This window comes from Dermacentor albipictus, chromosome 2 (assembly GCF_038994185.2).
Source record: "Dermacentor albipictus isolate Rhodes 1998 colony chromosome 2, USDA_Dalb.pri_finalv2, whole genome shotgun sequence".
In the NCBI taxonomy this organism is placed as follows: domain Eukaryota; kingdom Metazoa; phylum Arthropoda; class Arachnida; order Ixodida; family Ixodidae; genus Dermacentor; species Dermacentor albipictus.
The window spans coordinates 185,559,500-185,581,559 of record NC_091822.1 but is presented as its reverse complement, the minus strand read 5'-3'; the positions used below and the strand labels follow the sequence as shown (position 1 = coordinate 185,581,559).

Sequence of the window (22,060 nt, the reverse complement as noted above, 5' to 3'; positions counted from 1 at the left end):
AACCCGATTTCACAAATGCGCGATAGGGCAGAAAACGCGATGCAGCGAAAAAGAATGTCATGCTTAGTGGTGCTGCGCTCAAATGTGTTTCGCATTTACTAAAAAAATTGTGCACCAATTTATCTTATATATGGTTATGCAATAACAAATTGTATTTCAATTCAAACGTAAATTGCACGCGTGAACGCGAACATACGCCGCTATCTACAACGAAAGCGGCGAGCTTGGGACGGGCAATCGAGCAACTTTGGCTCAGATGTGAGAAGCTAGAAACGGTAGACGAACATTTGCTGCAGGGTATTACGGTATAAATTTTAATACAAGTACTGTGGTGCTTTCACATCTTTACGGATTCTCTCTGCTCGGAGCAGTCACCCGTCAGAGATGAGCAGTGAAGAGGACAGGTAAGGCGTTGTTTAGCTTGGACGCGTAACGTATTTCTAGCGGAATGAAAGTCATCTCGAGGGTTTATTTTTATTTTCCACTGCACGATGTGCACGTATAATGTGTTAAATATAGATACTTGAAACTCTTTCGTGCACCATTGTAATTTCTTCTTGCGGACTCCTCTCCCACACTTGCTGGCACTCCGCATCATGGTAATGAGGAAAGCGCAACTGCCATTGGGCTGCCAGACTTTTTTTTTTTTTTAGCTGATTTTTGATGGCTTCTGCGTTGATGTTTCCAGCTCGCTTGATATCGAGATCGAAGCTCTGAAGGCCATCTACATCCACGAGCTTGAAGTCAGCTGTGACGAAAGGTAAGCGACGGATACCGTCAGCATAATATCATTTAATATCAATTTCGGCTTAATGTTAGCAAATTTGGCAGGCAGCGTAGACGGTGGTGACGCAAACTGCTAGTACTTTTATTTTATTGCGATTCTAGCAAACAGTCGACGTGCGTGAAGGTATCCCTGCACCCGGCCACGGCCGACAACGCAGAAGAGCAGTACGTGCGCCTCGATCTAGTCCTGGGGATTCCGCCTGAGGTAAGAAGTGATTGCTAACTAATTAGCATGTTGTGTCGTACTTTCACGGGATCCTAGAAGACTCGTTTCCTTCTTTTGTTCCCTTCTCCAGCCTATGCTGTCACATTAATCAGCGCCCCTGTTCACTTTTTGTAAGGGCGGAGCGCGCGATCTGACCTCAGCCACTGATGTCTAGCGACAGTTGGCGACTCTCGTCCGTTGATAGATGGGTTATACTTAAAGCGACCCTCATCTTTAATTAACATCAGAGCAAGCTGTCAATCCTCGAGTGCAACCTGTGCAGTAAAACCATGTCGATATGTTTTTAGGGGATCATAGAAAAGGAACGTACGATCCGGCAGAACCTAAGATCCGGAGATGCTTGCTTCAGTGCTGCTGATAAGACAAAGTTGCTTTCACACAAAATCATGTTTGAAGTTGAATAAAAATCTATCAAACTCTTTAAAACCCATCCAGCAAAGCTTGTTATCCCGGCCTGATGGTTAGATTGAACATTAGACACATCTTTGGAGTGGTTTCAGCAAAGAATAACACTAGTGGCATCTTCAGCTGATTGTTTCAGAGTACTCTATACTGCACTCGCAAGCAGCGTTGTTTCTAGTTGGTCGAAAGACGGCGTGCAACTGCATTCGGCTTGTTTTTTTCTAATTCTCTCCTTCTGTGTTGAGCGTTCCCGGGTGCTCCAAACCATGTCATTGGAGCAGTCATCAGGACAGTGTGTCCCGTCACGCAATCGCAACGCAGCGTCACGGTGCTGTCGCTGTTAGTGACGGTTCGCCGTTACCCAAGCCACTGCATGTTCGCATCTCAACAAATGCTCATCCCATCAGCGAGTATGCCATTGTTTCTGGCAGTGTCAGAAGCTTTGGCTAGGCTTTAATTTACGTAAAATAGGACCTTTTCTCTATTCATGGGGTTTCACTTCTGTCATTTGCTCCTCCGAGAGCGGTACACGTCTGGCTTGCATGCTTGTCCTCTTCCTCTGTGTCGGAGGATGCAGGCAACCAGTCGTAAATGCCATAAATGAAACTTGGAATTTCTGGCTTTCCATAATATGTTTGGATCGAATGTTTGGCAACAGCAGCCTCTTTTGGAGCACTCGCAGACATTTTTCAATTTCCACACAGCCTTTGGTACTGAAGTAATCGCGCAAGGTATTGAAGCTCACAAGACAGGCTCCATAAATGGGGTGCAGGTTAAGCCCTTGTGCTTTTATCGAACTCATTTTGGCTTTCGGCATAATGAGCTGTATTGAGATCGGTCAGCTGTGACAATTTGGACATGGCAATGTTGATCCATTTTCACTGCACAGCAGGTTCTGTAAGGCGAATTTTCAGCAATGACATGCAGCGATGGTGTGCTGTCACACTTTTTAGACATAACTGGGAAGGGGAGCACAACAGACAGGAAGCTAATACACATGACTTACTGAAACTAAATGGAATCGGCGCTTCTCAGCATACGAGTCAGTAAAATGTAACAGGGATGTGTCAGCAAGGTTTTGTTACACTTATTTCAGGTGTTGATTTGCAGCTTCAACAGAAACGTGTGCATGTAGAAGTCATTTTCTTCAATATGAAAGGTATTAAGGGGGAGTGTCCACTCTGGAAAAGTGTTGGTCACGAGTTCAATTTCCTTCGATTCCAAGGCCAGGATGATTTTTTCTTCAACTGCGCAGGCTTCTTATTCAGGAAAAATGTAAGGGTTTCCTTCGTGGCCTAGTGCTATTCTTATCTGCTCGTGCACATGAGCCGCTGCTGTGAATAACATCACAGGTCTGTTAGTCAATGGTTTTCTGTTGCATGCTACTGCTCTCAACCCTACTGTCATCAAACTGCCTATCTCACCGTATGGATCTCTACTAAACGAGTTTCCAGAGTTTACTACGCAGTCTCTGATAGATAATACCCCTAAACGCACTGTAACCCTTTGTATTGTTACTACAGGCCCGCCTGTTCACTGTGACCCCCGCCAGCTCGATCCATATAAACTTCGAGTTGCCCGTAATGAATTCGAGCATATGCTGCAACTAAAAATCATTCGTCTGTCATCAAGCTCGTAGTCATCGGTACTACACATGATGCCCATGAAGAACTATGACCGGTGGCCCTGTGGTGATTATAGCACACTGAATGCAGTCACTGTTCCTGACTGATACACGCCACTCAGTATGCAGGATTGCACTGCCTTTTAACCGGCACAACAATATATTCAAAAATTGATCTTGGGAAAATTTATCACCAGATCTCCGTTGAACCAGCAGACATTCCAAAAACTGCTATAACTATCCCACTTTGCCTTTTTGAGTATTTACGCATGCCTTTCACTTTGCGCAACGCAGCTCAAACCTTTCACCGTTTTATAGATGAAGTCATCAGAGGCTTACCGTTTTTTTTTGCCTACATAGATGATTTTCTCATCGTCAGCAGCAATGATGAAAGCCACAAAGCAGATCTACGCCAACTTTTCACTTGACTTCATGATTACGATCTCGTCATGTTGACAAATGGCAGTTTGGGGTTCGAGATTTTTTTCTTGGACATCAGATAACCAATCGTGGCATCAATCCACTGCCTGACAAGGTTCAGACCATCATCGACTGGCTACGCACCACCAAAGTCCACACGTAGCTCGCGACGTTTTCTCGGACTCATCAATTTTGATCGCCATTTCATCCCTGCATGCTTTGAGTTAGTGCAGCCTCTTGAAACATTCCTTTCCCTTTTGAAAGTTGAGTCTTCTGCACTTCCTTGGGACACGGTCATTCATCAAGCTTTCGCCACTGTTAAGACCGAACTTGCACAAGTCGCCCTCCTGTGTCACCCTTCACAGACTGCTCCTCGCTAACCTTATGGTGGACGCTTCTTCGTAAGCCATGGGAGCTGCTCTTCATCATAGGATTAATGGTGCATGAGCCCCTGTCCTGTTCTCTTCCTGCAAGTCACGCAACACTGAACGCCAATACAGTACTTTCGGACGGTAGCTCCTAGCAGCCTACCTTGCAGTGAAGCATTTCAGGTACTTCATTGAAGGGTGACAATTTATAATTCTTATAGACCAAAAACCACTTGTTTTGGCTTTACGTTCCTGCAGTGCCACCCATACACCTAGAAAGCTCCAGCATCTTGATTTTATCGGCAAATTCCCGACAGACATACGCTACGTCAAAGACTGCCTTAACAGAGCAGCGGACGCTCTCAAGTTGTGTTACCATCAACGCCGCAACAAGTTATGTCCACCGTTCCTTTTTTTCACTCACGGCAGCTTGAGCATCCGACAATAAACTTCCACGACTTCGATCTTCTACATCCCTCTGCTTAAAGCAAGTCAACTTTCCCAACCAGGGCATCCCACTCTGGTGCGACGTTTCACCTAACAGTACCCGCATTTATGTTACTGCTCTTCTGCATCATGCTGTATTTGATAAACTGCACTCAATCTGCCATCCAGGTGTACGTGCCACGCAACACCTTATCACGGAACGTTACGAGACTAGGTCCACACTTGTACAGCGTGTCACCATATCAAGGTGCAAGCACAACAAGCCTCCATTGGGCAAATTCCCTCTCCCCGATGCATGTTTCGACACCATTCATTTGGACATCATTGGACCTTTGCCACCATGCCATGGTTATACGTATTTGCTTATGTGTATTGATAGGTACACACGGTGGCCTGAAGCAGCTTCAATGCCTTACATAACGGCAGAGACAGTTGCTGATATTTTTCTGTCTATCTGGATTAGCCATTTTGGTGTGCCATCAATGGGGACCGCTAATCAAGGCAGACAGTTTGAGTTGGCACTTTTCACATCTGTAACGTCCCTTCTGGGCTTGTGCATGCATTCGCACAACTGCTGACTATCCTGCATCCAACGAAATCGTTGAGAGGCTACATCAACACTTGAACACTGCACTCACCGCTCAGCCTCACGTGGAGGATTCGCGTGTATCGCACCTTCCAATCGTGCTGCTTGGCCTTCGGTCAACACTCCGACCAGAACTCGCCTGCTCTGTAGCTGAAATGTTTACGACTGCACCCTCCATTTGCCTTGTGACCTTGCATCCCCGTATTTGCACTGCATGTTTTGGATCCGGATCCATCTCCTTTTGTCCAGCATCTATGCATTTTCATGCACAACTTGCGTCCATCGCCAAGCTTTGCTCACACAAATAAGCACTACATTTTCCTACCCTCAAACCTGCAAACATCCTCACACGTTATTGTCCGTGTTGACATGCCTCGTTGTCCTCTCCATCCCTGCTACGACAGTCCTTTCCCTGTCATCAAACATTCTGAACACCATTTCACAATCCTGCGCAATGGGCATGAAGACGCAGTTGCTATCGCAAGGATCAAACCAGCTCTCATTATTAACACCTCTGTCTAACCGCCTCTTCAAGTGACCACGGCCACTTGTCCCCAGGGGTGCCCATCTGCAGTGAACTTTTCCTCTTCTTCTGGCATGTCGCTGGTTTTAGACATGAGTGAGTGGTGGGGTACAGTGTAGGAGATGAGGAAGAGGAGTTAGAAGATGGAGTAGATCAAGTGAATGGATGTCCAAATAAAACCCCTGTGCTCTTTACTGTGCCTGGTGGTTCCACACAAGAATGCAATCGTTTGACTTGCACCTCCTCTTAAATGTGGCCACTCATTTATTGTGGATGATTAGGTGCCGTTACTTTAGCTCTTATGTGTAAAATTCATTTGCAGACCATATCTCGTGTTTGTTTTTGCACTTGTTAAAAGCCTAGTTGTTTCACTTATATCATGTTACATGTGGACATTCATTCTGGGATTCCTTTTCATAGTTCAGGTCTTTTTTTAACAGTATCCTGATGTCTTGCCCGAGATCACGATCCGCAATCCTCGGGGTCTCTCTGATGAGAAAATCACCAAGATTCAGGAAGATCTGCAAGATACAGCACAGGAGAATGTGGGAAGCCCAATGTTGTACCAGTTAATCGAGGTAAGAATGCTCATGTACTTAAGCACTAGCATATCATTTTACAAGCAAACATACGGTATAACTAACATACCTAGTAGACGTCAGTGTCACAAAAAAAAATTAAATTATGGGTTTTTACGTGCCAAAACCACTTTCTGATTATGAGGCATGCCGTAGTGGAGGACTCCGGAAATTTCGACCACCTGGGGTTCTTTAACGTGCACCTAAATCTAAGCACACAGGTGTTTTCGCATTTCGCCCCCATCGAAATGTGGCCGCCTTGGCCGGGATTCGACCCCGCAACGTCGTGCTCAGCAGCCCAACACCATAGCCACTGAGCAACCACGGCGGGTCGTCAGTGTCACAATAACACACTTGGAGAAACTAACAAAGAAAGGGTTTTACTGGAAATTTGCCATCATTCATAATGTCTTTTTGTGTAAAATTTACCTACTCTACAAAAGCTAGCAAGGGAGATGTAAGCTGTTAATTTTTCTCTTTTTGCTTGCCGCTGCAAAGTCAGCACCAGTATAATGAAATCGCATCCAATACAAAAATGCCTTCATTATATGCAATATTCGTTACTTGCTTATATTGATGAGTATATGTAGGCCTCTCTCTCCTGCCTACCTCTCATTTCCTCTAGTGGTCCACGCTATAATTGCACCATATTACTTCTCATCTTATTTTTTATTTAGTTTCTAATAAAAATGTTTCATCACTCATCTAACAGAATATACTATGTGAGTGAATTGATTTTGTTCAACGTTTTTCTTGAGTCCAAAGGCACCCTCATAAACTTTACAGAGCAGTAAGCTCTTTGATTGATATATTCACAAAAAAACAGTCTTGATGCAGAAAAGAAAGGACAGGAGTGGGGTTTACAAGCATTAAGTTCCTTCATAGCATTGGAGGCACGTGAACTATTCCAGATGGTTATGTTTATGCCAGTTGGTACATAATTAAAAAGTTATGTCACAATACGCACTGGACTGAAAGAATAGAACAGTTGACACAAGTGCTAAACACTCAATACCGCTTGTGTGTCCTGTTCAATTTTTCTGTTCTGTGTGCTTCTTGCTATCTTAAATGTTTAATGTGACCTAGTGTCCCATGGCCAGTGTATTTGAGGAGAAAGGACAACAAATTAAGCACAAGTTTTCTTGCCAAGATGGGCTTATAACAAGTATTGCATATAACAGAAGCATTGTCCTTGGATGCGACTTTGTTATAGGATCATGACGCATTCACCTATTGGGTCCATCTCCTCGTAGATATTTACATGCATACATTGTTTGTCTTTTTCTGGTGAATATTTCTTACCAGCCAACCACTGTTCTAAAGTTACCACTAAGGCGCAAGACGTGCCAAAATGTATCGGAACTTTCCCCAATGATGTTCAGATTCTATAGTGCAAGAATCTTGTCTAATCAGATTGCACACACGAATCATGTAGTGGTGCACATTCTGGAACACACTGGAATGTACAATGCCATGCATAAATAGCTGATGGACTTGACTCGTAGATCAGTTTTCGACAACTGACAGTAGTGCTTTTTGCTATTGTGCATTGAGTGTTACTTGTTTCTCTGGGCACAGGTTCAATCAATAAAGAGTGAGCTTCTTGCCTCACGCCATTGGCAGTGATTTATTATTCACCGTCGCGACATGACAGTACTATAAGGTAGTGTAAGTCAGTAGCACGGAGAAAGACATTTAGGAGGTGAAACTCATGTCGGCGCGAGTGAGCGCAGGCGACCAGATAAGGTCACAATTGTATGCGCCGACGCAGTGCAGTGCAGTGGCCGTATGCAGTGGCGCGTCGTAGAAGCCGCAGCGAAAAAAAAAAAAAGAAAATGCAGCGCCCGCTCAAAGCACACGACAAGCGGACGACACGGGTGTTTGCTTCAGTGGGCAAGCCGTAACATTGTATTTGTGTGCCCTCAAGTCAAACAGCAACAGTTCTTGTCAGTGTCTGTTCGAGGGCTGCAATACTAACAGAGCTGCGACGCGCAGCGCGACGCCCGCAATCTCTTCCAGCAGATGAAACTCAGCAGGGTCACATATTTATGCGACAAACGTGAAGGCATGTTTGCGTTCGACGAATGCCAGCAGCGCTTATACCCATCCAATCAAAGTCACCGCATGGGTGTCAAACAATAGCCCTTCGTACAACCAGAACCCACATATCATCTTATAGCGGTCATAGAAAAGAACACGTTTTATTTTTTATTGTGATCAAGTGGCTGAAGCGTAGCAGCAGTTGCTCTTCAGGCTACAAGCAGTAAAGAAGCGCGTGAGAGTGCCCTCACTAGAAGTCAGGCGTGCGCGGCCGAACGGGAGCAACACGCTTGACCGGTTGCCCTGACAACCGAAACGGCAGTAATTTCTTTCCAGGCCGTCAGGCGCCGCCAGCATGATAATGGCTCCGCGGACTTGTGACCTTCTCTGGTCACCGCAAACAGTGGAGTTTCCACTCCTAAATGTTTCTTGCTCCGTGGTCAGTAGTCTCTTCTGTCTGGGACCCTGGCTTAGATTAGTTAACAAATGTAATAGAATCTATACAAAATCGTAGCGCACATTTCATTCTTACTAACTATTCTCGGACATCAAGCGTAACCTCTATGAAGGCTACTTTAAACCTCCCTCTCCTCTCATCCCGTAGGAAGTTAGCATGCTTATCACTGCTCCATAAAATTTATTACTACAATCCAAAATTAAACAGTGAACATTTCTCCAATCCTGCATACATATCGTCTCGTACTGACCATCACCATAAATTGAGCGTTCCACATTGTTGCACAAACCTATTTTTTTATTACTTTATTCCTAAAACTACCAATGAGTTATCTGCTGGCCTCAACTGTTAACATAACCGATACATCTGCTTTTAGAACTACTACATATTGAGGAATACTTTTGTTAATCTGCATTTTTAATCTTGTTTTTTATTATAGCCTGTCATCTGTACACGCTCTGTATTTCATTCCACTCCCTTCTGTAACGCCTTCGGGCTTTGAAGGTACAATAAATAAATAAATAAGTGTTTTTCGCCAGTATCAGCATGCAATGAATATATGCCTATGACGAATGTCTCGTATAACTAAGTAACTATTGTGACATCACGATGCATTGCGAACCTTGGCACCAAAATCAGAACTTGTATGTGGAAATAAATGTTATAGTAAATGTGGTTAGGGTGCCATGGTGCTTGCCAGTATTTTTTCCATGGTTTACAGGGTTTGGACCATCATTTAACATTAAAAATGGCGATTAAGAAATGTCGTGCCAACTGCAACAAAACATTCAAAAATCCCAATCACAGATGGTGTGGGTATGGATCAGCCTCCGTGCTAAATTTTATGTTTTAAATACGAGTGGATGCGTCATGAAAAGCCTACAATAATACAGTACAATCACGTTAATTCGAACTCCAAGGGGACCAGAAATTTGTTCAAATAAAACGGAGTTTGAACTAAGCAGAGCCCCTTTAAATAAAGGGCGCAATCAGTTGTGTGATACAGTGTGCCAAATCAAAACAGTCACTGGGCTCACTAAAAAAATCTTTCCTCCATCAGTGAGCAACGTGTGCCAGAAGTAGCCTAGGTTGCATATAAAGCTGAAGTGCAATATTGTCCTTTGCGCGCCATTTGCTGTGGGTGCGTAAGTGAGTCGAGAAGGATGGTGGCTTGACGCACACCCTAAACTTGCATGCCAAATGCTGGAGATGACGTGATGGAGCACTCGCTGGGAGTAGGGTAGTGGGTAGTAGGTGAGCGTGCTGTAATGCAATCAAGCGTGCGTTAGGATAGATAAGGAGGGGAGGGACAGATGAGCACACGGTATTATGCTCCTTTTAACCCGTAAGGGAAAGGAAGGCACATGCTTCTCTCCTTGCTCCTGTCGCATGTCTTTCCGCATCGTTTTTGTGGCACTACGGTACCTTGCGCTGCATCAACCTTCTCTGGCTCGAATTTGTCTGAGAAAGCGGCGCATGGGTGTGAGATTTTGTTGAGATAACCGCTGCATGATATTATTATTATTTATAACCAATTCAGCCGCACTAGCCACACTCATCCAGGTCACAGATTCTTCTGCTTTGCTCGCCGTAGATGAGTTGCATTCGTCAACTCAGTTGCTGTTGTACATTTAAGTTTTGACAACTGAACATGCTCCTTAATGTGTTTGATTCCCCTCATTATCACCTGCTCAGATAATTACGCTCGAACCTCTCGCATTTAGAGCATGTGTCTTTCATTAATATTTTGAATGATGAATACAGGAGATAAATAGCACACGTAATATTTTTATCGAATCAATGTATAATGGGCAATAATTTAATTGAATAAGAAGAAACGCTAAATTTTATGCACCTTTTTACGAAAGAACTTTGGTGTTAAGGGGTTAATGCAATAGAACACAATGTGCCCATACGCTTCCTTGCCGGTGCGTGCGCAGGTGGCCAAGGAACACCTGACACAGGAGAACATCCCATGCTGCCAGTGCACCATATGCCTGTATGGCTTTGCCGATGGTGACGTGTTCACCAAGACGCAGTGCTACCACTACTTCCACTCGCACTGCTTGGCTCGCTATGTGCGCCACGCACTCGAGCAGATCGCCCTGGAAGAGGCTGACAAGTTGAGCCCCACGCTGCCTTCTGCCAGTGTCGGTGCTGACGACGACACAGCAAACAACAAGGCATGGAAAAGAAACAACTGCTACTTTCTTGTGACCTTCATGCATGCTGTTTATGTACACCTTTGGGTGAGCATGAAGTGAGCATCCTTATCAAGCAGCGATCTTGCTTTCTTCATGCTCACCTGTTCATGAAATGTAAACGATCACATCACTCATGAGCATCCGCTAAAGGTGTGAGAGTTGCACTTGATAGTGATGCGCGTGCACTCAATTTATACTGAAGAAATTAGCAGAGTCATCTTTTGATGTCTGGAACTGGTTATGAACTCCTTGGATGATCGACTTAGGTGTTGAATTAGGTTTATTTGTGTGAATCTTTTGGTTAAAAGGTAGCTGTAACTAACTGTCATAATTATTTGCCTAATTATTACCTCATGCCATTTTAATTTTAATATGTCTGTGGTAAAAGCAACCACAAGAGAGAGAAATGACCTTATCTAGTGTCCAGCAGTTTAGGGGCACAAGCCCAAGCCTAAACAGGGGCCAGTAGCCCTTGGGCCCTGGTGGTGCCCCCAACAAAAACAGACATTTGGTTTCTGTTTTATTATTTCTCTAAGCTTTAATTCGTCTATTCAAGCAACATATTACACAAATAACAGAGGTTTCCTTGAATAATTCTCAAAGTTACGTGTCACCACAAGCGACGTCACAGCACAAACACATATATGTAGGCACTCTAGCATGTGTACGTCACCTTCCGACTTGGCTAGTGCGGCGGCCGCAAGGAGAAGGGCAAACAGTGTTCGGTTTGAAATTTCAGATCTTTCCACAGTGCGTAGTGATGTAATACTTTGCAGACACAATCATGATCACGCCTTGTATGCTCTGAGCTTGTCAGCTCAAAATGGCCAGACCTGGTGAGGGGTCCCTTAAAGGGAACATCCCAAAGTGCAGCTCTCACTCTTCTGGCACTCTTAACGTCATGCCTGTTGAAGCTATGTCACTGCATTGCACAGTTTTCTAGAAAGGTGCTAGGGCTACTAAGTAATCTACATTGACAGGGTTGAGAGTTAGGCAAGTTGGTACAGATGTATCCGTACTGTGCTTACTCAATTCTAATGTGCCCTTGATTGTGGCAAGCATGCACCACTTTTCATACTTTGAAAATGCCCTCCCAAAGCTGCATTGTCTAGGTTGTATTGGATGACACTGATCTCAAGTAATCATGACATAGCTCCAGTGCCTGCAGTATAGAAAAATACAGCCTTCATTCTCAGTTTTGCTTACTCTGAAGCCATTTGAGGCACACTTGGGGCACTGGCTATAGGTTGTGTCTAATAAAAACAAACTTCAGGTGCTCACAGGACCTTCCGGCACCTACAGTATGGTAAAGTGCCACCTTTGAGACATGAAGGTGAAATTTGACATTGGGAGGTAGGGTTCGGGTGCCACCTATTGCAGTTTTGACTTTGTTCTTGATTCTAATGCACATATCAGTATTTTGAAGTTTTCTGAAAAATAAGTGCATGCTAGAATTGTGTACATAGAGTAAGTCTGGGTGCACTTGTAAACCTGCACTCGTCTTTTCCCTTCTGCCTTCTGCCTCATCCTTTCGTGCAGTTTGTATCAATACTGCAGTCAATCTATTGCACAGTTGGGCAATCATACACTTGCCAGAAGGAGAAGTTTGCACATGCTCCTTTAGCGTTGGACCACTCTGTGCATCAGTACTCACTGGAATGTGCAGGTGGTGTGCCCCGTGTGTCGTCTGCCCTTACCTTCTTTGCTGGGGCTGACTGAAGAAGAGCATCCTCCGCCCATGGAGCAGCAAAGACAGCCTGCCTTCTGCATGACGCCCGAACTGGAGCAGCTGCAGCGCAGCATGGCACATCTCTATGTCCGCCAGCAGCGCCAAGGGGGCATCATCAACGTGGACGCCGAGAAGAACAAGTTCCTCCTGGAGATATCTGCTGTGCGCACCTTTCTTTTGCCTTACTTTCATTTTGTTAAAATACTTCTGCTCCTAAAGGGACACTAAAGTGAAAACTAAGTTTAGATTGATGAAAATATTCTTCAAAACTTCATTTTTATTAATATTGTGATGATAGGCTGATTATTAGAAAAAAAATTGACACCACACTGTTGTTTGCTGTTATTATCATTTCTTGCTGAAACCTGTTATTCATACCTCAGTGTATCATTAAGGATTTTGGAGTATTTTCTCTTATGTGGGCTGTTGTGGCACAGTAAATGTTCTCAAAACTTGCCACGTTCACTCCTTGGCTTCTTCAGAATACAGTGTAGTCCATCTTTACTGAGAAAAAATTAACTAGGCCCAAGCAGGTGTTGTCAGAATCCACGACGTCACGGTGAGCTGTGTGGGAACTTCACAGTGCCAGCACTACCTGCCTCCCGTTTTTGCATCTTTTCTGGCTACCGAGCCTCCTGTCATAGTAGGAGTGGCATATTCAGTGTTGTGGAAGTGTACCCATTAACAGGGCTCAAGTTGCTTTTAACTTTAGTGTCCCTTTAACACTGAACTTATTCTTTCTTTCTCTTTTGCTCACCAGCTTTTAAGTAACCTGAAATGGCTTCTTATGTGGAATCAAAACAAAAAGATCTTGGAACAATATAGAGAGTTGTAATGATCAACAGTGGGTGAATAAGGAAAGCCGCAGCATGGATCTAGCAGTTGACAAGGGGATAAAGATAAACCTTGTCAGAACGTTGCCTAAAGGCTACAGGCTTGCCTTATCCGTCAGGTGCTAATCAGTTCCTGCCAGAAGCAGACCAAAAGGGTGTTGTCAATAAGTATTAGACGTTTCAGATGAACAAAGCCTCCATACGAAAGCTGAAACTTGTAATCTTTGTTAACACTGTTCTGGTTGGTGTCTTTTCTTTTTCTTTTGAAAGGAATTTGCTACCTAGCCAGACGAGATGCCATGAAAGCATCTGTTTCTTGATCAATTCCTATGCAGAAGAGTTACTTATGCCACATGAGAGCATTTCAATTGCTTACTCATCAAGAGTTTGCTATTCCACGATAGTGTCTTCCAGATCTAAAATGATTATTCATTATGAATACGATCACCAGGGCTTATGTGTGTACTAGTGCAGACGCCACTGGGTAAGGAAATATACAATACTTATTTGGAAATGGCTTGCTAATGCTTCCTCATGAATATAGGAATCCATGCCACTTCTGAAGCTGCCTGCTTAATTAAAACGATTTATTTTTAAAATTTTCTTCTTGTTGTGCGACTTCACAGCGATGAGGAGCACACTGCAGTGAAGCCACATTGCCGTGAAACCTTGCCTCACTGCAGCAGCCTTCTTAGGAGCAGTGATGACTGAACATGTGAAAAGTTACTTGGCATGCTCTCTTTTGAGCTGATAGTTCTGTGCAGTTGAATATATCCATATAGATGCGAGTGTTATTTGCTGAAGTTGTACATGGGGTCTTTCTTCTTTTCTCTTGTTTTTCAAGGTCTGTAATTTGCTTGCAAATCAAGTGGGGGAACTCTTTATTCACTCGAAAATACAATTAAGATATTCTACTACTATAACTTCATCAATCAGTCTGTTGCTTTGTTATGGAAATTTTCTTTTTTCTTTAAGTGGCTCTTCATGCATTAATGGCCGAAAAAAATTTTGTCACCTGCATTACATGCTGCCTGAGCCAACAGTATATTATTTTTCTGATCGAGAAGGCTGTTTTGAGTTCATCAAATCAACAGAAGCAAAGTGCAAATTCAGTAGGAGAGTGAACTTTTGATCACCTGCGTGCTACTTGTCCCTAGTCTCACTGCATTTGCTTGTCTTTCTCTGTTGTGTTGAATGATCCCTTAGTCATTGTTTTTTGCGTGCTGAGTATTTACAGTAAACTGTAATCATTTCTGTAAATTCTCTTTTTTTCCAGGCTCCTGAGAGCAGCAATGTGTCAGAAACACCGAAACATTTCGGAGCCTTCAAGTTGAGAAACTGGAGGCCGCCTGTGCGGCACGCTGGAAGCGGAGCGTCTGTGAAAACTAGTGACATGGCTTTCCACAGCTTGACTGACAGGCAGCAAGAGCAGCAGCATGAGCCACGATTCCCAAAGCCTTCAAAGAACAGGCAGTCAAGGCCCACAAACAGGCAGCAGATGCACAATGAGAGCTACGACGAGCCTGTTGTCAACGGGTTTGTTGAACATTCTGGTGAGAGTTCGTCGTCATCTGGCACAGAAAGGCTTCAAAGGTCAGAGACAGGTCAAAGGTCGGAGACAGGTCAAAGGTCGGAGACGGGGCAAAGGTCGCGGAGGTCGCGGCCACATCACGGCAGGGGTAGGGGCAGACAGCAGCAGCATAACTGGTACAGGTTGCCTCCAGATCATAAGGAAGCCGATGGCAATGCACGGTCGCCGGAAGATTATCGTCAGGACTATGATGGCAGCCATGAATCAAACATTGCCAAGAACTTGAGCAGAGAGACTGTCAGAACAACCACGCGCACGTTCACGGACTCGAGCCCTTCGTGGAACACGCATTCTGATCAGGACTACAGAGGTGATGGGCATGCAGATGTATCTCCGAGTTCGCCTGCCGGCTGCGGCAGGTACGGCGATGCAGCCGAGGGTCAGAGCAAGCATCGTGGTGGCCAAGGTCATCGCCGGGGCAGGAGAGGAGGAGGCAGTGGAAATGACAGAAGCCACCACAGCAGTGCACAGCAGGCATTCAGGAAAAAGCAATTGAAGGCGCAGGGCATGGCTCCCAGGAATCACGAGCCCCCCGGAATTTGCACACCCGTAGAGAACAGATGACGATGGAAGAAATCCTGCCCCCGGAGCCCTCGGATTCTTCTCACCAGTCACTGTTACCCCCAAGTTGCTGTTCATGCCACTGGTAGATTAATAGCTGCTGCACTATTAAGGGTAGTATTTATTTTAGATAGGATCCGGACTTCAAGGTTTAACTCTAAGCTCTTCTCCTTCCCGTCTTCATTGCCTAAGGTATTGTCTTTTATGCTGGCTTGTACATTTAAGAGTGTGTGTGGACCTTTTTCCCTACATACAAGCTTGGAAGAACGAGAAGAAAGTGTTGGTCGGACTTGCAACACAAGCTGTGTTTTGCTAACGCAAGTGGCTCTCTAGTGTTTCCTGTTCATAGTAACAACATTAAAAGTAGGTTTCTGATTGACTTTGGCCTCATAGTGCTTTAATGCCTGCAACATTCTAGTCATGCCTTTGTGCTAAGTTACATGTAGTACTGTTATCAGCTGTAGTCTTTCGTATAGTTTAGGGCAAGCACTTTCAGTTGAAATGTGCACACTGGAGTTCGTATGTCAAATTAAGTGCCTTGATGCAGTGGCTAGCATGTTATGCTTAAACAGAATTGTTTCAAGAAAGTAAACAAGCACACTTGTGTATACTATTGTATTGTAATTTCATGGTCTGAAACTTTCGCAGTGCAGGCTCATTGCATGCTTTTATGACTCGTGGATTTCTTTTTCTTCTGTCTTGGTGTTCCATTTTATTTTTTTTAAATATTTTGCATGGCCTTAAGATATGCAATTCCTTTTTATGCAAAATTAAAGCAACTATACAAGGAAATTTAAGGGGAGACGCTCCTCAGAAACCTTTCTTTTTAAATATTATTGCTAGGCAAATGAAAATTGTACCACTTATATAGCTTGATATCCTCATTACAAATCTGTTTTTAGTTTTAGGATAGCTCGATGCTTTCATGTCCTAAGTGCCATGCATAAGTGAGAAACAGTGCATGTTTGTGCAGCTACTGGACCTAGCAGTTGGCATGATATAGCAGTGCAAGATGGCGTTTCTTGTCCCCAACGCTCCAGTGAGTGCTAATAACCAATATAATGCAATTCCCTTGACAGGCAACATTTTGAGAGAATTTTATATCTGATGCTTCGTTTTCAGTGACTGGTACCCAAGGGTATTGAACATTTCCATTCTTAAAAATGAACTGGTTGCACTAAAACCTAGATCAGTGCATTCTACACATTTTAAAGATGATGCACACCAAATTTGGTCTTGATTGGACCACAATAAGTATATCAAATGTCGTGCACAAAAGCCATGTTTGGCCAAAAATATGAAGCTGAGAAAAACACGATTGAAAGTTATAAAAGTTATTTATATATGTTGTAGCGCTGAAATCTGTATAAAAATTGCACATAATGCAGGCCAGGGTATCTAGATCCAGTGCACTACTTTAGAATTCACCTGCGACATATGTTGTTCTCTCATAGAGTCTTCATGAGCACCATGCTGACCTACTTTCTGTGCTGTTACTTTCCGAGCCAACTCCAAGTTCAGCCACTGCTTTTGTAGCAGCGAGGTGCACTTTATTTGTTATGGCGGTAAACGATTTATGGTGCATCGGTTTTGGTAAACCAAGAACTGCACAAAATCGGACGAGTTGATTGTGTCTAGCTCTAAATGCGCGCGCCGCAACCACTGCCTTCATATTCACGGCGAAACTCTCTCTTGGGCTGGCTGAAGGGCGCGCTCCACCGTTAGCGTCGTCTACCGGAGATGCACGCCGCGACGAATACGTTGACGAGATAACGGACGTGGTACACGCTGCATTGCTGCAACACAACCCCAAAAACGACGCGAGTTGTTTCCGTTTTTCGGCCAACTCACGGATAAAAAGGTCGCGCCGTCCGCACGCCGGACGTGCCGCAGCGCTCACGTTCCCGACGCCGATCTCGCAGATAAAGGTGCTTGCCGTCTCCTCGCCGCACCTATCTTGATTGTCGAAGATTATCTACTTTTTCTCCGATGCGCTGACGAATTCGTCTGCGCTGTCAACGAAACTTGAGCGGCCGGCCAGCTCTGAACCGTCGAAAGCGTCGCCGTCACCTAGGTTAGGCTTAGCTGCCGCGGACGCATCCATTGCACGCCGCTTGACTTTGCGGCGAGTCGCCTTGAACTTGTGCTTCGACCGATAACTTTAGAGATCGAAAATCGCGTTTCTTCACGGGATCCATCGAAACAAGGAGCAGAAAAATGCCTGAAAGCCTGGCAACACGTCGAGAGAGCGGCGCGTCGCAGCAAGAGCAGACAACCCGCGGCCGCGTCGCGCGCTAGCAGCCAATGGCGTGGCTGGAATCGCACCACGTGAGTTAGAAATCCAGCGAAAGCGCTTGGTTTCGGCGGAGAAATGTTGTTTTTATTATTATGCGAAGCATATTACGAGAGCTCAACCCAGCTCCTCAGGCGCGGCGGTGTCGCCATGAAACCACGTGACACCGTGACGTCACGACAGAGGAGAAGTGGCTTTGGCTCAACTCTTGCAAGACGGGCTGGGTGGGAATCGAACCAGGATCTCCGGAGTGTGGGACGGAGACGCTACCACTGAGCCACGAGTACGATGCTTCAAAGCGGTACAAAAGCGCCTCTAGTGAATGCGGTGTTGCCTTAGAAACGAGCTGTTTCTAAGGCGTGCGTCTCTTGCTCAGGCGCACATTTCGTTGCCGCGCCGAACGCTGCTTTGCTCGACGCTCACCGCGTCCAATGCGGGGCGCGTAGTCGCTGCCCTGTAGCCCATTGTCTTACACCCCTTGGCGGGTCGACGGGAACGCTGTCGCGTTCCACTCTTGAAGGCGAAGCAGTAATGCATGAGTTGTTTCTTCGTCTAGCCGAACCAAATATAGCCAAGCAACAGCAGTTCACCAGGCTAAACAGTGGTTCAACAACTAAAATAAAGGCTAGTATGCTTCGCATCCTGGGCTTAACCTTACCTAAGCCACAGCCATTTTTACTTCCCGGAGAGATTGTGGCGCGGCAAAGCCGACCTCGGAGAGAAAAAGTGTAGGCCTACTGCCTTGCACAAGCCCAATGGCTTGCGACGCCGCGATTTGACGCATCACGCGCTGGAAAATGGGCCAGATTTGCACCTTTTCTTGACACCTCGAGTGCTTTCACCGAGTTTATTTATAATTTACCGATCATTTACGGCTCTGATTTCTTTATATATGAAAGAGGAGGGATCAATCTTGTTGAAACAGTCGAAAACATAAAACTGACTTTTTTAATGAAAATCGCCGTTTTTCGACCCGCGTCTCCCCTTAAGTGCATGGCCAGCATCACATACAGTGCTGCCTCGTGACGATCACCTTTGTTATTAGTAAGATTGTATGAAGTATGTTTAAGCATAAAATGCTTTTGGCTTTTTCTGTCGGCAACCTTCAAGTGACCTTGAGCCAAAAGCCAGAGCAGTTATCCAGGCACTTAAATGAGAACATCTGGGCAAGTGGTCAGAACAAAATGAGATTATCCAAGCAACCAGTTAAAACTTAAGAAAATGCAGTCTGTGGCCCCCAACCCTTTCTACAGGACCACATTACATATGCTAGTTATGTCGGAACAAGTTACAAAAATATTGTTTCACAGTTCTTCCTAATGTTTGTTCACAATATCACTCAAGCTGTAACTTCTAGTACGCTGAAGTTTTATTTGTCATTTCCACTAGTGGAATCCGAAAGGCTGATAAAGGGCACCATACACTTCATTGTTATCTTTTGGCTCTGAGACAGGGTTGCCTGTGCTGTTCTAAATGCCAGTGGTCCGTAAGCTCCGCAGCGTGGGTTTTGCATCGCCTCAAAAGATGGCGCCACGCTGCGTGGTACGCTTCTAGCTTCTAGCTGAGTAGCTGAGTACCACGCTTCTAGCTGAGTAGTGCACTCTGTCTCCCTGGCGCCTTTTGCTGCCCGTCGTGCCACCTTCAGCCGCTTTTCTTCTTCTATTTGGGCAGCGCCTATATGGACCAGTACAAACAGTGGGGCAGTGTCATGGGGTGTGCCGTTGCGAACATGCACTACCCTTATTTTAAGATTGTGGCTGGTATCTTCTCATCCAATCTGCTTTGCCATTTCATGCTTGCATCTACTCTCGATTATGGAAGAGCCGGTAATTTTACGCCTGAACTACAAGTCAAATCATCACGAAAAGCTCGCAAGAACTGCAATTTCTTAATACCGAAACTGAAAAAGACACTGCCATTAACACCTACCGGAAGTGACGCATTACCTAAAATGCACAGCTTCTCTGTGTGACCTCCAATATTCGAAAGCGTGGCGAAAAATCTTGGAGGCGACATGCTGGGATTTAATAGCCGCTGACCCCCAGGTACAAGCGTCATCCGCTGTGCTGTTGTTAACAAAAAAACATTGTACAATTACCGGCCCTTCAGATTTGCCAAGATTGCTTCAGTGGTCTATACTACTTATTTATAACCAATTTAGCCAAAGTGTAACTTCATTGACCTTTTATCTGCTTTGAGCACGTTTTCTCAACACAGTCATATCAAGCTTGCTAATATACTTCCTCAGGTTGTCTACCAAGTTGACATTCCCAAATTCCCTGAGTTTTCCAGATTTTCCCTGAGTGCCTTTGCAATATTCCCCGAGTGGCACAGGACTTTGTTTTATGTCAACACGGGCTGTCTACATCATGTCGCCCAATGGCGTCACTCTCTAGTAAGCATGTTAGAAAAAAAAAAAAACTTAATCCAGTCTGAATAGTAAGGGGTAGTGTTTATCTTATTCAAAAAGAAAACAGAAGGGAGGGGCTAGTGAAACGCACAGCAATTAAATATCTCCGAAAGATATAGTAAAACCCATTGCAAATTGAGTCGAACATTCTCAAATACGAATAAAAAAAAGAGATGCATACAGAATATTTTCGAATATGAGCTATTTCCATCAACTGATATCAAGCTAATTCGTATGAGGCCTGAACTTTACACAAGTGAGATTCTCTCGTAACAGCTGGTAAGTCAACGTCAACTGTCCTGACATACTCTCAGCCCACGCACAACGCCTGTGTTGCGTTTCACTGTTTTAAAGGTTTTTTTGCTTGGATGAGGGACACCTGCATCTCGGTGCCAGCCAACACTTTGCTTTTAGAGTGCAAGCTCCTTCAAAAAAGCGGCGGCATGCTTCCTTTCCCGTTCATTTCTCAATGCGTATAAGTCGTTTGTCTTCTTCGGCTGCGCGTTCGCCCCACGGACTATTGCACAACACAATAACACACAATAACTGCACAACTGTCCAAGACAGTTGTGCAGTTATTGTCCGATTTTTCGGACTCTAGGGGCCGCGAAAACGTCCGAAAAAATGAATGCATGTCTTTTACAGCCCTTAAGGGCTCAAATCGGCACAGGCACGCCCGAAAAAGCTCTGAAGGCCTGCCAGTAATCTTATTAGGCATATCGGTGCTCTTACTGTGACAGAAGATGGCGGGTGCACGCGTGTATAATTAAGGAATACATACTGTGTCTCGTGACAGTTGCCCTTTCCCGCACTTGTTATGCTTCACAGCGTAACATTACTGTAATGAGGTGAAGCAGACTTCGGGAACCGGCATTATGCAACGCGCCGTGCTTTCCGAACTTCGAAGCCAACTGCAGTGACCACAAAGGCGGTGTCGGTGCCGTTGCTGACAGCGGCGAATTCTTTAAATGAAAAACACGGTACAGAACGCAAGAAGCTTGATGCCGAACCTCGAAGCAGATAGGCCTAGCACTGCCAGCGGATCGGCGTGCAAGTGTGCCGGTTCGAGGCGGCGAGATTATCAAAATGGTGGCGGTTGTGGCTTTTATTAATACCGTTTCGGACCTGCGCTCACGGCAAAAAGTGCGCAAAATCAGACGGCAAAGGGTTCTTGCGACCGAATGTTCAGACATTGACCCTATGGGGTACGTAGTGGTGCCGCGAAGCCGTCCGAATTATCTGGCGTCCTGAAAATCGCTCGTTGAGTGTACTCTGGCGACTCCTCCAGCGCCGTCTACGAGGCGTCAAAGACAATTCGTTACGATTCCTCTCTGTTACTAGGGGCAGCGTTACCGCGACTTCGGGTTCCCTTTCAATAAAATTACAGCTAATTTCCCTGATAGAAGCACAAATTCCCTGAGTTTTTCCAGACTACTCAAAATCCCTGGCCCGGTTTTCCCGGTTGGTAGACACCCTGTTCCTGCACATCAACCCTATCAGCCACAATAATGAAGAAATGAACTGTTTACTAATGCTACAATGTGGCATGGTGGTGATGACGCGCAAGTGTGTAGCATGGAGAACTCAGACAGCTGTTCAATATGGGAGAGTCTTGCGTATGAAGCAAAGAACTTGCAGCACATAGCTGACAAGCTGTAATTTGAAGGCTTTCAGGTGGCATTGCCAACGTGTGATAGTAGGCATGGCGGCACATCATTCCAGCATAGCGTAGTGAGAAATCTACTATGGCCACTTATTGAAAAAAAAAAGGCATACTGCATGCACGGTATTCCATCGTGCCACTGCATGTCTTCTAAGATGAGCTGCACCTATGCTACACAATCTCGAAGGCCATGCGTGTCCACAAACTACAGCTGCGGCCACCCTCACATTTGACAGTGCAATCAAAGGGTTGTTGGAAAACTAGGAGCAGCTTTAGGTGGGCGTGGGAAAGCTACAGACGGAGGCATCACAGGGAGACA

General features: G+C 45.0%; 1 protein-coding gene across 1 annotated transcript; it reads left to right on the top strand.

Moving 5' to 3' along the window:
* Window positions 1–105: 105 nt before the first annotated feature.
* On the top strand, window positions 106–15,754 carry LOC135920013 (E3 ubiquitin-protein ligase RNF25). Its single transcript, XM_065454083.1, has 7 exons — window positions 106–404; window positions 689–760; window positions 889–991; window positions 5,823–5,960; window positions 10,398–10,640; window positions 12,328–12,552; window positions 14,500–15,754. The coding sequence occupies exons 1-7, from the start codon at window positions 385–387 to the stop codon at window positions 15,376–15,378; spliced, it is 1,680 nt and encodes a 559-aa protein (XP_065310155.1). The 5' UTR covers window positions 106–384; the 3' UTR covers window positions 15,379–15,754.
* The last annotated feature ends 6,306 nt before the right edge of the window (window positions 15,755–22,060 follow it).